The sequence below is a fragment of the Peromyscus leucopus genome, chromosome 1, assembly GCF_004664715.2.
Source record: "Peromyscus leucopus breed LL Stock chromosome 1, UCI_PerLeu_2.1, whole genome shotgun sequence".
NCBI lineage: Eukaryota > Metazoa > Chordata > Mammalia > Rodentia > Cricetidae > Peromyscus > Peromyscus leucopus.
Genome location: NC_051063.1, coordinates 18,924,683 through 18,946,981, shown reverse-complemented (window position 1 = coordinate 18,946,981; position 22,299 = coordinate 18,924,683). Strand labels below are relative to the sequence as shown.

Sequence of the window (22,299 nt, the reverse complement as noted above, 5' to 3'; positions counted from 1 at the left end):
GCATCCACCATAAACTGGCAGATCCATGAATGAATGTGCAAATATTTTCTCACCACAAAAAATAAAATACATACAATTATGTGTTTTAAAAACCTGTCTGGGTCAAGAAAAGCTTTAGTGGCCACTGCTGTGAAGAGTCACCCACACAAGCCATCCACACTAGAGCTGATGAGAGACCTTGTATTCTGTGTGAGGGATACTGGCAGGGGTCTACTGATCTAAGACAGAAAACTGAAGGTCCTTACCTGTAAAATCATAGAGCTGCGGCAAGGCGTCCAGAATGATGCCAACCAAGGGCAGGTAAAGGGCGGCGATTTTGACCTTCACTTCCGGTTTGAGACACCGTGGATCCAGGTCATGAGAACTCAGGAGGCTGTGGATGGCACTTACAGCTTTTCTCTGTACCCTGCTGATTCTGTTGACATAACATTGAGAAACCAGGCTATGGTGAGGGAGACTGTGATTCTGAACAATTCAGTGACAATGTGAAAAGCAAGCAAAGTAGAGTCGATGGGAGACTGTCTGCATTACAATCCTGGTCTACTTTTAGCTTCCTGTTTTCAAACTCATCATGTCATATGAGTACTTCATTCCTTTTGGATGCTGAGTAACATTTCACTGTGGACAGAAAATAATCTCATTTATCCACTCATCCACCGATGAACATTTGAGTTGTTAATACTTTGGGACTATCATGAATGCTGAATACTCCTGGCTTTTGTGTGGGCGTAAGCATGTGTCTCTTGGGTATGTCCCTCAGTATGACCACTGGAATCATAACTCTATTTTTACCTTTATAGGACTAAGACACCTTTAGTGATTTCTTCCTCCCCTTTTTGGTTTTTCAAGACAGAATTTCTCTAAGTAGCTCTGACTGTCCTGGAACTCACTCTGTAGACCAGGTTGGTCTTAAACTCAGAGATCTGCCTGCCTCTGCCTCCTGAGCACTGTGACTAAAGGTGTGTGCCAAGAATTAATTTTCCTTTTATTCCTGAGGTCTAAAATTAAATATATGTATCCACATGGTACACAAGCTTTATACAAGTAAACACACATAACAAATTTATATTTCAGATACAAATTCATTAGATCTGTGACATGTAAATATTTTTGCTCTTTCTGTGGATCTGTGGATTATCTTTTAATTTTCCTATTTAATTTTTGTTTTGGGATAGTTCCATCATACAGCCCTGGCTAACTTGGAACTCTCTGTGTGGACTAGGCTGGCCTCACCAAGCTCCTCCTGCCTCTGCCTCTCAGTGCTGAGATTAAAGGTGTTCACCACCATGCCTGGACTCTTACTTTTCTTGATGGTCCTAAGAATCACACAAGTTTCAGTATCAGTGAAATCCTATTCTGTTTTTTTTCTTTTGTTGCTCAGGCTTTTATTTTCAGAGCTGAAATGTCATTGACTAGTTCAAGTTTATGAAGATGACCACTTTGATTTTACCTTATCTATGCATTTCACAGTTCTAGGTCTTAAACTTAGGCCTTAGGTTTGGTTAATTTTTGCCTATAGTACCAATGATGGTTCACTTCATTTTTTGGCATGTGAATATCAAGTTATCCAGGAGCATTTGTTGAACTATTTCTCCCTCACTGAATTGTTTTGAGTGCACCAGTCAAGACTCAACTGATAAGATTTACTTCTGGATTCTTAATTTGATGTTACTGACTAATGTGGCTATTTGTGTTTTAGAACCATAAAGTCAAGTAATTTCACTTTGTGGTAAAATTAAAAACCAGGAATGTGAATTTTCCAATTGTATTCTTTTTTAAAAAACTTGTATGCTTTTTTTTTTTTTTTTAAAAACTGTTTTGGCTACATTGGGTTAGTCATCTGGAATTTTGAGAGGCAGTGCATCAAATCCACAGGTCATCTGTATGGTGGAGCATCTGCTCACCTGAGTGTCAGGTGCTGAATTCCTTCCACTTTCCTGAGATCAGCACTAATTTGCCATGGAGTACAATCTCATATGCTACTGCATTCTGTGTGTGGTAGCGCTGGTGACTTTTCACCTGCCTTCATCAGGCCTTGCTCTGAAGTCTGAAGTTGTGCAGTCTGGTTTGGGTTTGGGGTAATGACAGCTTCCGAGAACAAGCTGACAAGTTTTCTCACCTCTTTTATTCATTAGAAGATTCTGGAAAGGACCAGAGTTAATTCTTCCTTAAATATTTGTAGAATTCATTGAAACCTCCTGGTTCTAGACTTTTTTTGTGGGGAGCTTTAAACAATGTTGTTATTTACTTAGTTACAAATTCACTCTCTTTACACGTTGGCGTCTGTCAGCTTTTCTATTTCTTCTTGTACTCAGTTTTGTCCTTTTAGGAACTTGTGCATTTAACCTGAGTCTCTAGTTATTGGCGTGTAAGTTTTCATAGCATCTTTAAAAGTCTTTTTATTTCCAGGAGGACCACAGCAATGCCCTTTCTATCATCACTGTTTTGAAGATGTCTTTGTTATGTGTGTTTACTTGTATAAGGCTTATGTGCACCATGTGGATGTAGGAGTCCAAGGAGGTCAGATGCCTCAGCTGTCATGTGGGTTCTGGGAACCGAACTAGGGTCCTCTGCAGTAAGAGCAAGTGCTCTTAACTCCTGAGCCATCTCTCTAGTCCCTGTTTCTTTCAAATTTTTTTTTGGTCATTTCATCTTCTTTCTGTTTTCTTGGTCAGCCTAGCTAAAGATTTGCCATTTGTTGTTTTCAATAACAAGCTTTGGGTTTGCTAACTTATTTATTTATTTTGGTTTTTCGAGACAGGGTTTCTCTGGATAGTTTTGGTGCCTGTCCTGGATCTCACTCTGTAGCCCAGGCTGGCCTCGAACTCACAGAGATCTACCTGGCTCTTTCTCCCGAGTGCTGGGATTAAAGGTGTATGCCACTATCACCCGGCGGGTTTGCTGATTTTTTCCCTAATTGACTTTCCTGTTCTTTTTTTCATCTTTAACTAGTTTTTATTATTTCCGGTGCCTGCTGGCCTCAGTCATTTCCCTGCTCGCCAAACATCCTTTTGACATGTTGTGAAAACCACTGTCCTAGTCAGGTTTCTGCCGCTCTGTGCTAAAACATCGATGGAAACTAACGCGGGAGGGAAGGGTTCATGTGGCTTCCTGGTTACAATTGTCACTGAGTGAAGCCGGTGCAGGAACCTGGCGGCAGGAACTGAGCTGAGTCCCTGGCACATGTGGCTTACTGGCTTGTTTCCAAGTGCTCAGCTCCCTTCAGGACCACCACCCGCCCAGGGAGGCACTGTCACCTTGGGCTGGGTCCTCCCACATCAGTCATTACTAAGAAAAAGCCCCTCGGACTTGCCTACCGGACAATCTGCTGGAAGTAATTTCTCAATTGACAGTCCCTCTTCTTGGGTGACTCTGGCTTGTGTTAATTTCACACACACACACACACACACACACTAGAAAGAAAGAAGTCTAACCAGTACAATAATCACACACAAATATTTACTTATTCAAAAATAGTACATTAAAATTAAAAATAAAAAGTCAACTGTATTTAGAGCCCAAATAAGTGACTTCGAGGGCCACCGAGATGGCTCAGCTAGTAGAGGTGGCTTCTGTCAAACCTGAGGCCTTGACTTTGATCCCTAAGATCCACATGGTGGAAGAACTGACGCCTGCAAATTGTTTGCTGACCTCCACATGTGTGTAGTGGCCTACTCGTGCTCCCATCAAAATAAAGAAATAAACACAAGTTAAAAAGAAAGGAACCAGGCAGCGGTGGTGCACACCTTTAATCTCAGCACTTGGGAGGCAGAGCCAGGCAGATCTCTGTGAGTTCGAGGCCAGCATGGTCTACAGAGTGAGTTCCAGGACAGGCTTCAAAGCTACACAGAGAAACTCTGTCTTGGGGGGGAAAAAAAAAAAAGAAAGAAAGGAAATGACTTCTACATAGGCACAAAGGTCTCAGGAAGCTGAGAATTACTGAATTTGAGGCATTGTGGGTTATATAGCAAGACCCCGTCCCAAAAAACAAAACAAAGTAGCAACTTTGACTTTAAAAATTATTATTATTATTATTATTATTATTGTTGTGTGTGTGCAAGTGTAGAGGTCAGAGGGCAACTCTGTGGAGTCACTTCTCTCTCTTCACCTCTATTGGTTTCTGGGAATCGAACTCAGACCAGGCTAGCCTTGAACACAGAGATCTGCCTGCCTCAGCCTTCTGAGTGCTGGGATTAAAGGCGTGCGCCACCACTGCCAGCCTGACAGGTGTTCTGGTCCTGGTACTCGGCTTGTGGCTCCAGCAGTGGGCTGTCTTTTGGACTGGTGCTGCTGTTGTCAGTTAACACAAAGATACAACGAGGCAATCTCCAAGCTCGAAAGCCATTGGATTTACTGAAGCATGGCCATTCACGGGTAAACCCAAGTGTGAGATGGCTCTGGCTGCTCACTTGGGGAAAGAGGTGTATCCCATAAGCCCTTGCCCCACTGGAGTTGAGACAGACATCGGTGAATCTTTTAACTGCCTTGGCAGCAGAAGGACGCACTGATCACTGGGAAGTTGTGCTAAAGGATGGCGTTTTTCTAAGGTTTAGCCCACATGCTGCAGTCCTGACTGTACTTCCGGCAGCCTTCTAGGAAAGGAACTGGGGATGGCTGTGCTGTCCAAACACCGACGCCGCTAACTAGCTCCTCTCTGGGTGTCGTTGAAGGCTCTATCGGCCTGATGAGGGGTGAGTACACTGTCTCTGAGTAAGCTCTCCCTTATAGCAGTAATTCCCCAGCCACAAGTTTACAAGGATCAGAAACAGATGTCAGGGCTGTTTCCAAGGGGAGCAAAAACAGAAAATGAAAAACTACTGCCGATGTGAGCACAAAAGATACTTGGAGAAATCACTTAAAGCCATGGTATTTATTAAAAAGCAACTAAGAGAGTGAAACCAGGCAATTTCTTGTTTTCAAACTTTGGTCTCTCGGTACCTTATAAGCAACTATCCCAGGGCAGTTTTTTTTTTTTAATTTATTTATTTTTATTTGATGTGCATTAGTGTTTTGCCTGCATGTGTATCTATGTGAGGGTGTCAGGAATTGAACTCAGGTCCTCTGTAAGAGCAGCCAATGCTCTTACCCACTAACCCATCTCTCCAGCCCCTAGGGCACTTTTTGTTGCTGAGAAAATATGTTAGTCACAGGACAGAAAACTGTACTGGGAAAGTTGGAATTCAGTTGAGTAGAGAGACCATGATGGAATGTAAGCCATGAGCCAAGAAGTCAGGCAGGATACTGCCGTACACCCTGGTGTTCAGACACACATGCCGTGAGAGGATTTACAAGACCCAGTGGGTGCCCGGAGCATCTCTCTTGGCCCAGGAAGGTTTGTCCACAAGAAGTGTAATCTAGACACAGGACAGCTGATTTCTTATTAGCTGTCACTTCCTCTGTCCACACTGGGCAGTGGCATCTTGGTATTTCTTCTTGGTGTACTCACCTTGTCAAAAGTGGCCTTGTTAGGGCTGGGGGTGTAGCTTAGTGGATGAGCTCATGCTCAGCATGCGCAAGGCCCTGGGTTCCACCTCAGCAACCCTCTCGCAAAGTGGTTTTTCCCTAGGGAATTCACTAGCAAAGCATTTTCTGTAAACTCTGCTCAAACAGGGACTTTTTTTTTACCCCCTCCCCCCGCCCCGCCCCATCCAAACAGGGACTTTAAGAAGTCATTTTTGAGGTGGGCTTGGTGGTACACGCCTTCATTCCTAGCACTCAGGAGGCAGAGGCAGGTAGATCTTTCAGTTCGAGGTCAGCCTGGGCTACAGAGTCCCAGGAGAGCCAGGGCTACACAAAGAAACCCTGCCTCAAACCCTCTCCCCGCCAAAATAAAGTCATTTTAAGGCTGGGGATGAGCCTCGGTGGTAGACTGCACACCTACAGTGTGTGAGGAGGCTCTGGGTTCAATTCTCAGTGCTGTAAAAACAAGGTCATTCATGGCTCCTCTAATCCCCTTTCCCCTCCATGCCCCACGGGTGCCATCAAGACAGGAGTGCTTCTCCTGGGTACCAGCAGTGGTGAAGTTCTGGGGTCTGGCTATACACATAAGAAGTCGAACTGGAAACTCCGTTAATATTTCTCCCTTCACGCGCCACTCTGGGCGTCCGACACTTACCCGTCCCCTTCCGCATCCAGGGCGACAGCCAGCTCTGTGAAGAGGAGCCCCGTGAGAAAGTGCTGCTGGCGGTACTCCGGGGTCAGATCGAACATGCTGGCAATCTTTTGGTCCTGGAAACTGGAGCAGGAGCTTGAGTTCTACAGAAGTACAAACAGCAGCTTGATGAGTGTTAAGAACTGGAACCAAAACAGCCCTGGCTTGCATTCACAGAGCTCTGGCCAGAGAGTGCATGCACGGACTGGCCAACACGGATATGAGAACCAAGTATGCAGGGCCTGTGGAGAAACCAGGCTGGGGTAGAGCTGAACAGCAGAGCATGTGCCTAACATCGCTGGGGTCCCAGGACAGCAAAACAAGGGGAAAAAAAAGAATAGAAAATCAGTTAATCCCTCTGTGCTCACCTGCTATCAAAAGTTGCAGATGAACAAACAGCCCAGGATAAATGTAGACAGAGAAATGAGGACTGAACCCGGCCCCATGCTATGGCCTGTCTTCCCAGCACCCTTTCTCAAGGTTGCCTGAGCACACTGTCTGGATGCTGCTGGCAGTCCTAGGCCACTCCTGTCCTGTGTTCCTACTCCAGGAACATGGCATCCTTCACCCAGGGCAGCAGAATTAAGTGTCTCTGTAAGTCCTTCCTTGTGCTTTGCTGGGTAGGATCCTGTCAACTCCTTGGGGCAGTCAGAAGAGGGATGTGGGGAGAGGACCCAGCGCGAGGTCAACATGGGGAGGTCATAGGACTCATTCCATAGAACAAATTACAGCAGGCAGATGATGTATTTGGCATTAGTCCTTGTAAGTCACGTGTGTCCCAAGTCATATTATGGTGGTCATGTAGCTAACTTCCAGTATACCATCTGGAACAGATAGCTAAGCCAACTTCCTCTTATTTTTACTACTACAATTGTTATTATTACTATTATTAAAAATGAGCCTTCATACATTGCTCAGGCTGACCTAGAACTCTTGGGCTCAGGCGATCCTCCCCGCTCAGCCTCTGAGTCCTGGAACTACAGGTGCCCATCACTGTGCCTCACGTTAACAAGAGATTAAGTAGACAAGCCTCACCTTTGTGCTAGTATCAAGTATATATAGCAGAATGGAATCTAACACTATTCCTGGGATATCATGCCTGCTGCTCTGAACATCTGACTGGTTTTCCACATACAGAATGTGACTGTAAAATAACGTTTCCTTAAGGGTTTTCTAGAGGACACTAATTCCTCAAGAAACCTATGGGGGAAGGGGAGTGAGGTCATTTCCACAGTCGAATCACGTGGGAATCATTACTTCTCATCACCCTCCCTCTCCAGCACCTCTTCCTTTCTGAGCCCTTTGACAAAAAAACAAAAAACAAAAAACAAACAACAACAACAACAACAAACAAACAAATAAAAAAATGAGATTAACAAAGAGTTTCCAAAACTCACTTGACTTTGGAACCTTGTACTTGCAAATATATCAAACCTGTATTTACATAAGACATTGTATAATAATCAGTTAATGCCGACAAAAGAGGACTTGAGACTTATCTAAGTTTCTTCATTTCTCTAGACTTACAGATTCCTTCCTATATAGTTAGCCTCATGAGGGATCCTTGAGCCAAATTACTTGATTTGTCAATCATCAGATGCTACAGCTTCAGGGTAGCCTGTTGCCCGTATCTGGATCAATTGTTCTAGTTTGAATAGCTTGATTTTTCCTCTAATTAGTAAGACCAACATTTATAGGCGATGCATAATTGAACTAAGGTAATTAATAAAACAGCTTAGTGGATGACCTGAGAGGATATGGAGGGGCTGGGAGACGCTGGAGCGGTATCTGAAGTATTCATGAAGAGGAGGTTCAGGTTGAGGTAATGCTCGTGGCTACAGAGGATTCGCAGGAACTCCAGCCGCATGGAGATGAGCGTTGGAAGGGTATTGAGCTTGGCTGATAGCTGGAAGGAAATGCACAGAAAGAAATGCTTGGCGTAGAATAACTGGACTCGAGTTTAACAGACACTAACACGTTCTTTCTCGGCACAGTAAGATAGCAATTTGAGCAAAGGTTAATCTGAGCAACGGCTGTCATTCTGGGAGCCTCAGTCAGCAGCCCCAAGTGAGAACTCTTGTCCCCCCCTCACAGTGTCTAATCAATGCCACAGCAAACGTGTAGAAAATAAGCTTGGGATAGGCATGTCTTCAGCAGGGCACAACTGAACACATTTTCTGACAGCTCTACTGTGTCTAAGAGGCTAAGCTAAACACTGCCACCAAAAAGTGACAAAGTAACAGTTGAGGAAGGCATTGGGCAGGGCAGGTGGCTGTGGCTGTGGGTGGTTTTACTTCCATCCTGAAAGAAAAATGGCCCTTCCCGCACAGCTATTCATGTCCCGCTGTTCTGGGATCACCTTTCCCTGTGTGCATCTTAAGGCTTTGAAAACAGATGGATTTGTATTTGACATGCACACAGTGCCCTGGAACCCAGCGCTTCTGAAGTATTCGCTGTTATTTATTCTGGTGGGATCTGCCACAGGGGCAGGCAGTTGGAGGTGGAGGATGGGGATGCCTCCTTAGGATTCTCTTCTTACCCAGGACATCCCTGGGGAAACTCAGGGGTCAATGTAGTTTGGGTGGCAAGGGGTGTTATATAAATAAGGCAGGGGACCGTCTCTGTGTCTACTCTTGAGTTGTGTACACACTGCCTGAGAACCGACACGTCGCCACACCAGCGCACACCAAACTTGACTTTACACATTCAATTATTTGAAAACTAGCCCCAGATAGGTTTTTTTGAGCACTTAAGGGAATTTCTAATGAAAAATAAGTAATTCCCTATAATGATTTGAATGAATATGAGAAACAGAATAAAGTGATACAAACCTTAGTAATTTAGGATTTACTTTTATAAAAGTGTGTTGACAAATATTAAGTGTTATATGTGTTTTGAACATGGTGACATATAAAACAAAACACATTCTAACAATAAATCTGATATGCTATGCCCCATTCAGATTTAGACAGAGAAAATTTCATATTTTATTAAAAGAATTTAAAAATCATCAATGCTTATGACATATATTAATAGTTATTACCAAAATCTCCATAGTATTTAAAGGGCTCATATTAAAATCAGTTATTTTTTTTTCTTTTTCTTTTTGAAGACAGAGTTTCTCTGTGTAACAGGCCTGGATGTTCTGGAACTTGTTTTGTAGACCAGGCTGGCCTTGGACTCATAGAGATCCACCTGCCTGAGCTTCCCTGAGTGCTGGGATTGAAGGTGTGTGCCACCAGCACCCAGAAGGCTCTCTTTTCTTGACCATCCTAAAATTTGTCAGTTTGAATTAATCTCCAAATTTTCAAGCATGGAAGTTTATGAATAGACTCCCCAATAAAGTTTTAAAACAGATAATTTTGTTTAGTTAGGACAGAAATGTCTTCAACTTTCAGATATTTGAAAAAAAATAACCTGACCAAACATATAAAGTATTGTGGATCAAATAATTTCTTAATACAAATATTAATAGATCTATCAATTTTAAAATAAAATTTTGAAAGCATTAAAGACCATTTTTATTTTATAATTATAAAATAATGCATTTATGTAGTGGAAGAAGACCACAAGGAAACTTTAGAAGAAATTCAAACTACTTTAACCTCACAAATAAGAAATCTGCAGGTTGCCGGGCGTGGTGGTGCACGCCTTTAATCCCAGCACTCGAGAGGCAGAGCCAGGTGGATCTCTATGAGTTCGAGGCCAGCCTGGGCTACCAAGTGAGCTTCAGGAAAGGCGCAAAGCTACGCAGAGAAACTCTGTCTCGAAAAACAAAAAAAAAAAAAAAAAAAAAAAAAAAAAAAAAAAAAAAAAAAAAATATGCAGGTTAAGGAATTATTAATATATCTTTAAAATATGCCTTATTTGTAATCTCAAATGCACATTAGCTGTTTGATATATAATTTAATACTTAAAAGCATTGCAGCTAAATTATTTAATAATATTGCTAGAATGCTAACCCTCTTGTTAGATATAACATACTCTATAGTTTTCAATTAAGAAGAAATCACTTGATAGGGATCTTCTGCCCTTTTTTTTTTTTGAGATAAGGTTTTACTTGGCTGTCCTGAAACTCTCTACATAGACCAGGCTGGCCTTGAACTCACAGAGATCTGCATGCCTCTGCCTCTGTGAATGCTGGGATTGAAGTTAGCCACTTGATAGTTTTAATCAGAATTTATGTTGACTAATGAGCAATTTATTAAGTGTTTTAAATTATGTAGGCACCAACAGTATCTGCTAAGTGCTCACTGTGCAGTTCTGTGCATTAGTAGCCCAAGCCAAGAACCCGACAGATCTCTGTGCGGCTGCATCACATTTCCTGTGTGGAACTGAGCAACAGCGATGGGGTTCCCAAAGACAGCCGGCTTCCTGTATTCCCTTTTCAGGAGCAGCTCAAACGGGCTGCAGAGGTGACTCCGCTGTTAAAGGCTAGGCTCTCAACCAAAACGTCAGGGGCAGCTCAAACCCAGACTTCCGGCCTTCAGCACCTACTCTGCAGAGCTCGCGCGCCCTCACTGCACAGCTGTTTCCTCCTGGGAAGGCAGAGCCTTGCAGTCGTGAGGAGCTTACAGCCCCTCCAGTTCTCTGACCCAGATTCCCCACTGTGCTGCCCAGCAACCTCACCTGTCAGGCACGCGCGCACGCGCGCACGCGCGCACGCGCACACGCGCACACGCGCACACGCCCCACATGCACACCGCCTCCACATGCACACAAGCCTGGCCACTTCTTCAGACGTTCCTGACTCCCCTGCAGGGCGGTGGCCCCTCACTGGAAGCCTCTGAACCGTCCCACTGGGAACGGCTTTTCCGCTCCTGCAGCCCAGTGACTCTCCTGTCTCTCCTCATGACATCTTTCTTCTGGATAAGGTGCCCTGGCCCCCAAAGCTCCACAGAGGAGAGCCCTGGCCATTTACAAACAAGGAGAGGAGAGTCCTAGAAACAGAAGTGTGTAAAGCTGTAACATCACTAATTATTGGGAGCGATGATGGTGGTGATGACAGCCTGTGGGGGGAGGGGACAGTTGTGGGGGCTGTGGTACAAGCAGTGGACATGGTGGCTGCGGTGAAGAGATACGGAAGAAGAGGAGCAGCCACAGTAACCGCTGTTTATGTTCTTATTGCGAGGACATTCTGAAGGGAACACTCACAAGAGAATTACACTCAACACTTGGGGAGAAAGCTGGGTGGGGTGGCACACGTCTTTAATCTCAGCACTCGGGAGGCAGAGGCAGGCCCATCTCCAGGAGTTTGAGGCCAGCCTGGTCTACATAGTTCCAGGGCAGCCAGGACTACATAGTGAGATCCTGTCTCAAAACAAAACAACCTCTGGGGAAGAGTTAACACTGATACGTTGTTGTGCTGCATTAAAAAATACATGCTTTGTGCTCCTGGGAATTCAATATCTGAGTTCATCGGCTTTCTTTTTTGTTTTTGTTTTTTCAAGACAGATTTCTCTGTGTAACAGTCCTGGCTGTCCTGGAACTTGCTTTTTAGACCAGGCTGGCCTTGAACCCACTGAGATCCACCTGCCTCTGCCTTCCAAGTGCTGGGATTAAAGGCATGCGCCACCACCGCCTGGCTTCATTGGCTTTCTAAACATTAGAACCCCATAACCACAATTTAATAGTCCTAATAAGTGAAAAGAAGCCTTATATTTTGGTCTCTCCCCTCCTCTGTGTGTGTGCGTGTGTGCGTGTGCGCTCGCGTGTGCATGTGCATATGTGTGAGTTGATATCAGGTGCTTCTTCTATAGCTTTCCAACAAGCCCCTGGGCTCTGCCTATCTCTGCTTATCTCCACTTCCAATCTGTCTCCGGAGTACTGAGGTAAGCACTGAGTACTGAGGTGGGTGCCGGGGCTCCGAACTCAGGTCCTCACGACTGTACAGCAAGCACTTTATCTACTGAGCCATCTTCCCAGTCCCAAACCTTGAATGCTGTGATCCAAGATTAAACACATCATCCTGTAACTTCTCGTATACGTTAACTGGGAGAAGTCATGTCGCTAAGCAATTTCAGTCTCCTTAAACTGGCCTGCTGACTGCTGTGATACACGCTCCGGGAATCCAGGCGCTCAGTGTGGCTGGACAGCTTGCACACGGCACAGACGGGGTGCAAGTCCACCATGTGTGGGTCACCTGAAGGAAGCAACACCCTGTGACAGTGAGCAGCAGCCAGTCAGAGGGAAGGGGCTGACGCGGCAGCTCCCAGAGGCACTCACCTGGTTGCAGTAATGCTTGATGAGGTTGAAGACGAAGCCCCTGTCCATGAGCGAGAGAAGGTCATACAGGAAGAAAGCCAGGCTGATGTTGATCTTTTCGGCCTGCTCACTCTCCTTTAAAACAGGCACAGAACACACAGATCACACTGTTGGGTCCTGGACAGGAGCTCCCGGGGCCCTGGTGTGGACCCTCCGAGAGGAAGAGCCTAGTAAATGGGCCCACCACCCTTCTGGGTGACGTGGAACATTTAGATGTATTTGTTCCACTCATCTTGTTTTGTACATATGTAAGTATATAATCAACCCTATTCTATATATATAATTTTGGGCTCTGAAATTTATTTATTTATTTATTTTTGTTTTTTAAGACAGGGTTTCTCCATGTAGTTTTGGGGCCTGTCTTAGATTTTGCTCTGTAGACCAGGCTGGCCTCAAACTCATAGAGATCCGCCTGGCTCTGCCTCCCGAGCGCTGGGATTAAAGGCGTGTACCACCAGCACCCAGTCCTGATAGATTTCAGAGTCACACTTGGGAGAGTGAATTCTTCCAAGAATTGAGGCCAATCTATTTTTGTGTGGTTTTTCAGATTTATTTATTTATTTATTTATTTATTTATTTATTTATATTATTTCTCAGTGCTCTTATCTATAAGATTTACATAGTGAGTTTGAGGACAGTCAGAGCAACTTAGTGAGACTCCATCTCGAAAAAACCAGTAAATAAATTCAGATTAACGTTTATTTATTTGTGCAGTGGTGGTAAGTGTGAAATATGGTGCTTAGGTGGAGGTCAGGAGACAGTGTGCAAGAGCTGGTTCTCCACTTCCACCATGTAGGTTTGGGGGACTGAACTCAGGTTAGCAGGCTTGGCAGCAAGTGTGTGTGTGTGTGTGTGTGTGTGTGTGTGTGTGTGTGTGTGTGTGTGTGTGTGTGTGTAAACTCTGTGCAATGATTTCAAGTTATAGACTGGTACAATCATACCAACTGATACTTCACATTTTGCAAACTTTGCATTATTATCATTCTTTCTACATAAAAAACAGTATTTTTTGAAACTCTTTTCAAGTAGGTAGTAAATATCCCTATTTACTCCATAAGACTTCAGGCCGTGTCTCCCAAGAGAAAGGATTTTCTCTCATAAAATCATTTAAATGATAAACCACACTGTAATGTCTTTACAGCTATCCCCAGCCACACCCGGGGGCTGGTTCAGCATATGTTAACTGTTGTTATATTTTAACTACTGTTTTCCAATGAGGCTTATTTTTCTCTGCTTATTAAACAACTTGGAAAGTGAAGACACACAGTTACCTTCTGGGGTTTCACTAAAAGGGCTGCTATCTCCGAGGTGACCACATTAACAATGGTCGTTATGTCATCTTTGAAGCGGTCAGAAAAACGCGTCCTCCGAAAACTGTCCCGTTTGTCCAGGTTGTGTACATACTGCGCCATGCTTTTCACCTACGGAGGAAGGGGACAATGTCAACGTGGAGGCTGGTGACCTGCCTGTACAATGCACCAAGGGTGAACGGCTTGAAGGAAGTCGCTTTCACAATGGACTTTCTGATACTCTATTGGTGCTCCTGGTGCCCAAACTGCCTCTGGACTACAAAATGCTTCTGACACACAGAATGGTTGCCATGGCGGCTGGAGGTGGCCAGAGTGTCCTCTTCTTGACCCCTCCTTAGGGGCTCCTTTCATGCTCCTGACAGAACCTGGAGCTTAGCCGTTCGGCCCAGTGTCAGGAGACACCCCCACCCCCACCCCCAGCAGCCCACATCCTGGAAGACAGAGTGAGGCAGAGTTCCCAGAACCACACAGGTTGTTCTAGTACATGACACAGGACACACAAAGGAACCATTTTATAATGCTGTCCGGATATAAAATCTCCTTTTCCTGAAACTACAGTAAGGAGAACAAGGGAGAAATGTCCCTTCTATATTGAGTTTAAAATCAAAATTGTTTTCCAGAAGCAATTCTATAGTTCACATCAAGTTAATTTCTGCTTCTAGAAATTAAAATTTAAACTATATTATGGGCTGATCGGGATTACGTTGACTATCGAGAAATTTAATCATTATGTAGAACACTGCCTCTGGAGGATATAAATACATATTTTTGAGATGGATCTCATTACAAGGTCCATGTTCGCTCAGCTTCTAGGGAAAATGATATTTTAAGTTTCTTAACTCTAACTTATAGTCCACCAATCAATTAATCATTAATAACTAGTATGATACTAGTTTAATTCCTACTATATTTTAAAATCTAGATCATGTAGAATATTTGGGTTCTCCCTGGTCCAGGAGCTCCAGGGTCAATATATTCCTTTGGCATCAGAAGTTGAGCCTTACAGTTGGGTGAGTTTGCTGAGAGCTATTTGGGCAGTCTGACTGGAAAGGCTGGGGTGCTGGTGATTGCTGTCAACTTGACAGGATCAGAAATCACCCCCAGATAAGCCTCGGGCATGATTGGGTCAACCGGAATCAGGAAGTCCTGCCCCCTGTGAGCAGCACTATTCCATGGCTGGTTTCCAGGCTGAAGAAAAATGGAGAAAGGGAGGTGAGCAAAGAACTCCTGTCTGCTTCCTGACAGCAGAGGCTGTGTCCAGCTGCCTCAAGCTCCGCCACCAAAACCTCGCCGCCATGATGGACTGTATCCCTGAACTGTGAGCCAAAATAAACCCTCTCTTCCTTATTTTCCTCAGGACATTTTGTCACAGTAAAAGGCAAAGTATCCACTACACTGGGACTTCTCATGGCTGTGGGCGGACGTTCTGAAATCATGTTCATGAATTTGTGCAGGCTAGTCAGATCATGAGAGCAGAAAGTGACTGTCAGCTGGGCCTGGAGGTACTTCCCTGTAACCCCAGCACTCAAGAAGAAGCTGCAGGAGAATTATTACCAGTCCAAGGTTTGACTGGTCTACACAGTAAGTGCTCCAGGTCAGCCAGAGCTAGCCAGTGAGACCCTGCCTCAAAGTAAGCAAGCAAAAACAACATCAGCCAATTTAAAAAAAAAGCAAAAATATAAAATAAAAACAAAACAAAACAACCCAACAACAGAAAAGCGATTTCCTTGGAAGCTAACCCACCCACATTTGCCCCATCTGGAGTCTTGGAAATTGGCTTCCACGCCGAAGAACATCACGGGACCTTTCGCACACTAAGGGCAGAGTCTGTTTCTTGAGATGTAAAGCCGTCAAGACTGAGACAAAGGCAACCACAGAGGAGGCAACGCATGAGGGAAGGACAGAGGCAGCTTTCTGATCCATGTTTCACGGAATGCCTTGAGTAGCTCACGCAGACCTAAGCATGTCCAATCCAATGTAAGAACATGGTTTCTCCTAACCCAAGGGGACTGTCTAACCCAGGACACACAGACATATAGACAAATCCATATTCCCAAAGACCCACAACCACACCGTGAGAGGGCCTGAATGAGGGGTGGGAACAGGGCACCATTTTTTTGTTCAACAAAAGTATCTCTCTCACTATACTCCCAGCCAAGGACTAGGGAGGACAAGGCTTCTTTGTTCAGGTGACCCCAATCCTGATCCTCTGCTGGCTAACCCACCCTAGCGCCAGGCTGCTGAACTCATTGTTACATTCGGCTCCTGCCTGCTGAGTTTGGCCATCCCACAACCAAATAAATAATCCTCACAATACCGTACTACCCACTGATGGCCTCTGTCCAGACTGTCAGCAACCTGCCAGCTCTTGTATCCCTGGCTCTCCACAGAAGAATCCAGAAGAAATATCAGTGGGGCTCAGCCTGTCATTTGTAGGGTTTGGTAAGGTAGAAAAACAATTTCTCCATATTGGCCTCTGTGGCCCATTCTGAGAATGGACACCTTTCAGAACCTCCTCGTGCAGAACGGCATGTCCGGAGGAACTGGGTCACCTAGTTACCTCTGGGCCTCCGCGGGCGGAATCAGTGGTTTCTAGCCACACAGGGGTTCATTCATTAAAAAGTGTGCAGTACACCCGAGAACCAAGTGTACCGTCTCCTGTGACAAAGCTATTGTTCATTAGCACCTGGTGGGCCAGCACAGCTGGAGGTGTCAAACTGCCCTCTGCTGCTTAAGCCCTGGCGGAAGTTGTTCTTTTCAAACGTTCTGAGCATCAGCCAGGTAAGGATGCAACAATGCACTGAGGACAGAGGGCCCCATCTGGGTCTGAGATCAATGTTCTTTCCAGGTCCTCGACCACAGCCCTTCTCCATCTATGAATGTTTAGGTGACTGTACACTGCAGCAATGGTCCCTCCCCTTCCCTCCCTCAGCTTTTCGGGTTGTAACGGTGAATGGGAGGCTGTAGCCTGAGATCACTGGTGAAAGTTTTGGCCATTTGTCACCCCTATTGCTACAGAGTGGTCCTGTCATGTGGACCCCCTTCTCTGCCTCTAGATTTCTCGATGCCCCAACTGCTCTGTCCCCTCTCTGTGAGTTTTCAGAATGAAGCTAGATAAATAAAGGATTCGGGCATCTGCTGCACCCTGAATGCCTCACCAATCTTTATTGGCTCCTGTTAACATTGCAGACACCCTGGGGAGAGGCCCTGTGATACATGCTCCTCAGCACCGGAGACCCTGGCGGAGCGCCTCTGGTCTGTAGAGCCCTGTGTATCTGCTGTATTGGTGGAGCTGCATTGGGATCAACCCCACTCAAGTGCTTCCATCCATGTGAGCTTTTGTAAACTACGTCATCTGTGTCACACAAGGGGGTTCTAGAGATAGGAGACGGCGGTAGTCACTGCCTGTGTCTCTCTCTCTTGGGTCAAACAAGTCTTAGTGAGGAACACGCCAGATCGGAAGCAACCTTCACCCTCTCTGTGCTTCTCGGCCCCTTGTGGTTACGGGCACTGCAGCGGTGCTGCCAAAGACCCAGAGAGACCTGGAGGCCCTTGCTGGCCACCGCTCTTCCCTGACCCCACCTGCAAACCCAGAATCGTAAGAACCCTGACTCAAGGCTGTATGAAGACTGAAGGAAACAGTGCTTTAAAAAGATTTAAAACAGTGCCTGGCATACATAAAGATGCTTAGTTTACTTCAGGTGTTATTTTTCTCTTTTCAGGGGTGCCATCCCTACTGGGATTATATGAAGGACAGAGTCATTGTTATAACTTATACAAACTTGTCTTTAAAATGGAGCTATAAGATGCTCTGTTGAACCACTCAAGCTGAGCTCATGATAACGGGGAACCAAATATCCACCATCATGCACAGCACTAACAGGACTCCTGACTGGGATGGGTTAGTCCATAGTCAGTTAGGTATGATGGACTGAGAAGATGTCTTGAAACCCCAAGCTTCTCAAAGAGGCAAAATAGTGACTAGAAAGAACATGTACCTGAGCACCAGCGAATGAGACTCCACCCACCCCTGGCTGAGCAGGCTGGCAAATCTCTGTAGCCCTGGTGTGTGCGATGGGGATAAGCAGGGGTCTCACGGGGTTTCAAGGATGTAGAATATTTTACGGTGTGTTACTTGTTTATGTTGCATTTGTTTAACTCAGTTAAGCTGTGTTACTTTGCCTGTCTAAAACACCTGATGGTCTAATAAAGAACTTAATGGTCAATAGCAAGCAAGAAAGGATGGGTAGGGCTGGCAGGCAGAGAGAATATATAGAAGGAGAAATCTGGGAGGGGAGGAAGAAGGAGCCAGAGAAGAGGAGCAAGAAAGGAAGAGGCCAGCCACCCAGCAAGCCACAGAGTGAGAGTAAGATTTACAGAAGTAAGAGAACAGTAAATGCCCAGAGGCATAATGGGATAATTTAAGAAAAGCTGGCGAGAAACAAGCCAAGCTAAGGCTGGGCATTTATAATTAAGACTAAACCTCTGTGTGTGATTTATTTGGGAGCTGGGTGGTGGGGCCCCCGAAAGAGAAAAAGAGCAAAAACAAACAACAGATTCGAGAGCCTGCAGAGTTGCTACTGGAACTCTGAGTAGTTGGGCTTGAGTTGGCTCCTCAGGGACTCGTGTGCTTTCCCAGCAAGCACGGTGCTGTCTGAGATCTAAGAGCGGTTAGATGAAGGGTGTTCACATGAGTGCAAATGGGTGAGTTCACAACTGAGACACCTTTAATTAAGGCAGATCTAGTTTTTACTTCTTTAATCAGCAATTTTGGTTTAGAATTTGGGATTCTTTTATGAATTATGTAGAGATGGATCATGGGCCAGCGGATCTTCTCTGAAGGGAAGCTGGATGGCGGGCGAGACCGGAACAGAAGCAGGACCTACCGGACATGGTTTGTTTGGTTTTTGTAACACTTTCTGTGCCTCAAGGAAAAGAGGGGAGTGAGTTTTGTTGCCAGTCCACTTTGTGCCAGATCACAGAGCTCATGTATACCCTGATGATGCTATTAGCCAAAGGCTGGCAAGCTGTGGCCACAAGCCTTAACCAGCTTGGCTTGCAGACTAAGATCTGCTTTTGAATTGGCCAACCCCCCAGAGCCCTTTAGCTAGTTAGGACTCACAAAGTAGAGGTGGTGGGGACTAGTCCACTGCAGGTGCGCCCTGAGGTCACCTGGACGACAGGTCGGTGCATGGTGCTTCCTTCACTCCCACAGGGAAGGGATCTGAAGAATCTCATTGGTTCTGTCGGACACTCCTGTGTGATGCTGGGGTCTGCGTCAGGGCACTGGCACCCTTCTCAGACGGGCCTGGGGTGCTCAGACTCTTTCTGTAGTAAGCAGCTAGACTCTTAACTTGGGGGCACAGCATGCCCTTCTTCCTCCCCACGTGGGGTTACCCTCATTTCCTTTAATCCTTTCCTCTTTCTGTCTGAGTGCTCAGTGATGCTGCTTTCTCAACCTTGGATTTACATTGAGAAAACAAACAAACAAAAAAGTCTACTCCCCTTTCTTAAAAATACTATTCACTTAATGTTCGAGGAAGGAACCAATACATAAAGCAACACCACCCATGTCCCAGTCCTTCCTCATCTGTGATTTTACACTTTTCTATTTAATATCACTTCACTCTGCATCTCCAGTTAGCAACACTGGAAAAATGCTGTGTTGGGGATAGAGGCTGCTAATAGAATGCTTGCTTAGCATGCACCAGACCCAAAGTTTAATCCTCATTACAATAAAATAAAAAGACCCACAATAAAAAGAGGGTGGAGTCTGCTTATCATCTTTGTGTGGGGGTACATATGGTGGGTATGGCCTGTGCATGTGAGAGTGTGGTTGCATGTGCACATACCCCACACATGTGGACACTAAGAAGGGCTTTGGATGTCTGCTGCTGCTGCTGCTCCCACCTTATTACCTTGAGACTCCTGCTGAACCCGAAGGTTGCAATCTGACTAGGCTGGCTGGCCAGTGAGCTCTTGTCTCTACCTATCTATGTCCTCCAATGCTGGGGTCGCAGGCACACACAGCCATCCTAGTCTGGTACGTGGGCCCTGGATTTGAATTCAGGTTCTTATCTCACAGAGCAAGTGCTCTGCATCACTGAGTCATCTCCCCAGCCTCTGTTCTTAATGGTTTTTATGACGGAATCTCTTCACATCCATTAGGACTGAAATGCAAGGAGGTATCAGAAGTATTCTTATTTTAAAATGGAGGAACTATAAACGTACCTTTCACTGTTTTGCTGGGACACGGACAGCAGTGGTAGGGTAAACATACATACAGATTTCATACTCTTGCCAAGCAATATCGGTGTAGTTGGTTACTGTTTGCACCATATCAAATAGCTTGCTGAGGCTAAAGACAGAATAATGAAGATAGACCAAATCCTAGACATCCATAGGTGAGACAGGAAAACAGTGACAGATTGTGTGAAGTGAGAGCAGGGGATGAACGGGTCTGCAAGAGGAGAAGATAAAGTGGAACACTTACTACAGGATAAGGTGGTCAGAGAAGAGCTCTGCACATGGTGACATCTAAGCTGGAGCCAGAAGATGAGCAGAAAGTGTGTTAGGCATAGGCAGTAAAAGGTGGCTTGTGAGAGGGGATTTAAAAAGAGCTTCGCTGGGCGGTGGTGGCGCACGCCTTTAATCCCAGCACTCGGGAGGCAGAGGCAGGAGGATCTCTGTGAGTTCGAGGCTAGCCTGGGCTACAGAGTGAGTTCCAGGAAAGGCACCAAAACTACACAGAGAAACCCTGTCCCAAAAAAAGAGCTTTAGGTTAAAAAGGCCAGGAGTGATACTTTCCAGGAACTGAAAGAGGCAGAATGAGGGGGCCATGGCATGAGACAGAGGTACACATTAGGACTATACAAGGGTATTTTAGCTATGATTTTTCTTTAAATGGCACTTTATTTCTAGCATCCTGGAAACCATGAAGATATTGACACAGTTAGCTGCCTGGGGCCGGAGGGATAGGCTAAGGGCAAAAAGAATACAGGAGGAAGACAAAGGAAGATGTCGCAAGAGGCACATGAGAAATGATGGCGACTTGACCAGGTGGGGGGCATGAGCAGACACAGAAGTGGATGCTGATTTTCAAGGCAGAGTCAATAAGGTTGGTGGGAGATGGGTGGAGGGTGAAGGAGAAGAGAATTGCATGTCAAGGAACAATCCCAGGTTTACAGCCAGGCCCCGACACAGGAAGCTGCCTTCCCCTGTGTGCTTTGCTTGCCAGACTGAGCACAGGCACAAATTCAAGGATCTCACCAGAAGCTCAAAGAAGAACCAGGCGTACTTGAAGACCGTTTCTCTCACCAATCCAGTGCTGACCACCATCTGCAGGGCGAGCTCCTCATGGAAATGCTAAACACAAACAAACAAAAACCAGGCTGTGATGGCAAGGTTATGACTCACTAAACCCCCCTCTCCTTCCTTGCTAACACAATAGCTGGTTAGTTACAGAAGCCTGAGCCCAGGATCCCCAGGCCATATGTGACAGGTGGCAACATCAGTGCTGAAATCACACGCAGGCAGGCCGAGGGTGGCGTTGCAACATACCCCAGCCTTGGAATAACAGTTGCATTCTATGGCGAAGACCTCCTGGGTAGTGGGTGGTGTATGTTAGGGAAGAATGACTTTTGAAGTCCCACAGACCACGAAACACATTCCTCTCTCTATCCTTAGTTTGCTTATCCACAAGGCTAGTTTGTTGGTAGCGAAGACTGTGGTGATAGTGTGTTCCCCAAAATATTGTACACCCTAATAAACTTATCTGGGGTCAGAGAACAGAACAGCCACTGGATACAGAGGCCAGAAAATGGTGGTACACATGCCTTTAATCCTATCACTTTGGAGGCACAGATCCATCCAGATCTCTGTGAGTTCAAAGCCACACTGGAAACAGCCACACATGGTGACTCACACCTTTAATCCCAGGAAGTGATGGCAGAAAGCAGAAAGGTATATAAGGCGTGAAAACCAGGAACTAGAGCTGGTTAAGCTTTTAGGTTTTTGAGCAACAGTTCAGCTGAGATCCATTTGGATGAGGACTCAGAGGCTTCCAGTCTGAGGAAACGAGATCAGCTGAGGAACTGGAGAGGTGAGGAAGCTGTGGCTTGTTCTGCTTCTCTGATCTTCCAGCATTCACCCCAATAGCTGGCTCTGGGTTTGTTTATTAATAAGACTTTTTAAGATTCATGCTACAGATGGTCCTCAAGTTTGAATGTGAATCAGAATCCCTCGGAGACTTAGTCATACTCAGCTAGCTGATGCTACCCTTAGAGTTCTGATTCAGAGGGTCTGGAGCAGGGGCTGAGAGTTTGCATTCTATCGAGTTTCCCAGGGGATGCTGAAGCTGCTGGTCCAGGGCCACCCTCTGAGGACCACTGTCTGGATGATATCCAAATGCATTCCAGGTTGGACAATTTCTCTTTGCACAGTCCCACTATATCTTCATGTGGGAAATGTGATGGATGGGTTTATGAGTGGATCTCTGCATTCACACGCACGCGGGCATACACACACACACACACACACACACACACACACGAAAAATTTTAAAAAGGACGGAGT

At 45.5% G+C, this 22,299-nt stretch overlaps 1 protein-coding gene across 3 annotated transcripts in view; it reads right to left on the bottom strand.

The window, feature by feature from the left end:
- The window catches only part of Dock8 (dedicator of cytokinesis 8), a 201,826-nt gene that overhangs the window by 42,682 nt on the left and 136,845 nt on the right, over positions 1-22,299 (bottom strand). For all 3 annotated transcript variants that reach the window (XM_028894144.2, XM_037205379.1, XM_037205382.1), the window contains 6 exons: positions 20,995-21,090; positions 13,687-13,836; positions 12,377-12,490; positions 7,899-8,057; positions 6,116-6,255; positions 246-415 (listed from right to left, as the gene is read on the bottom strand). In XM_028894144.2, the coding sequence (XP_028749977.1) occupies positions 246-415; positions 6,116-6,255; positions 7,899-8,057; positions 12,377-12,490; positions 13,687-13,836; positions 20,995-21,090 (829 nt within the window). The remainder of the gene's footprint in view (positions 1-245; positions 416-6,115; positions 6,256-7,898; positions 8,058-12,376; positions 12,491-13,686; positions 13,837-20,994; positions 21,091-22,299) is intronic.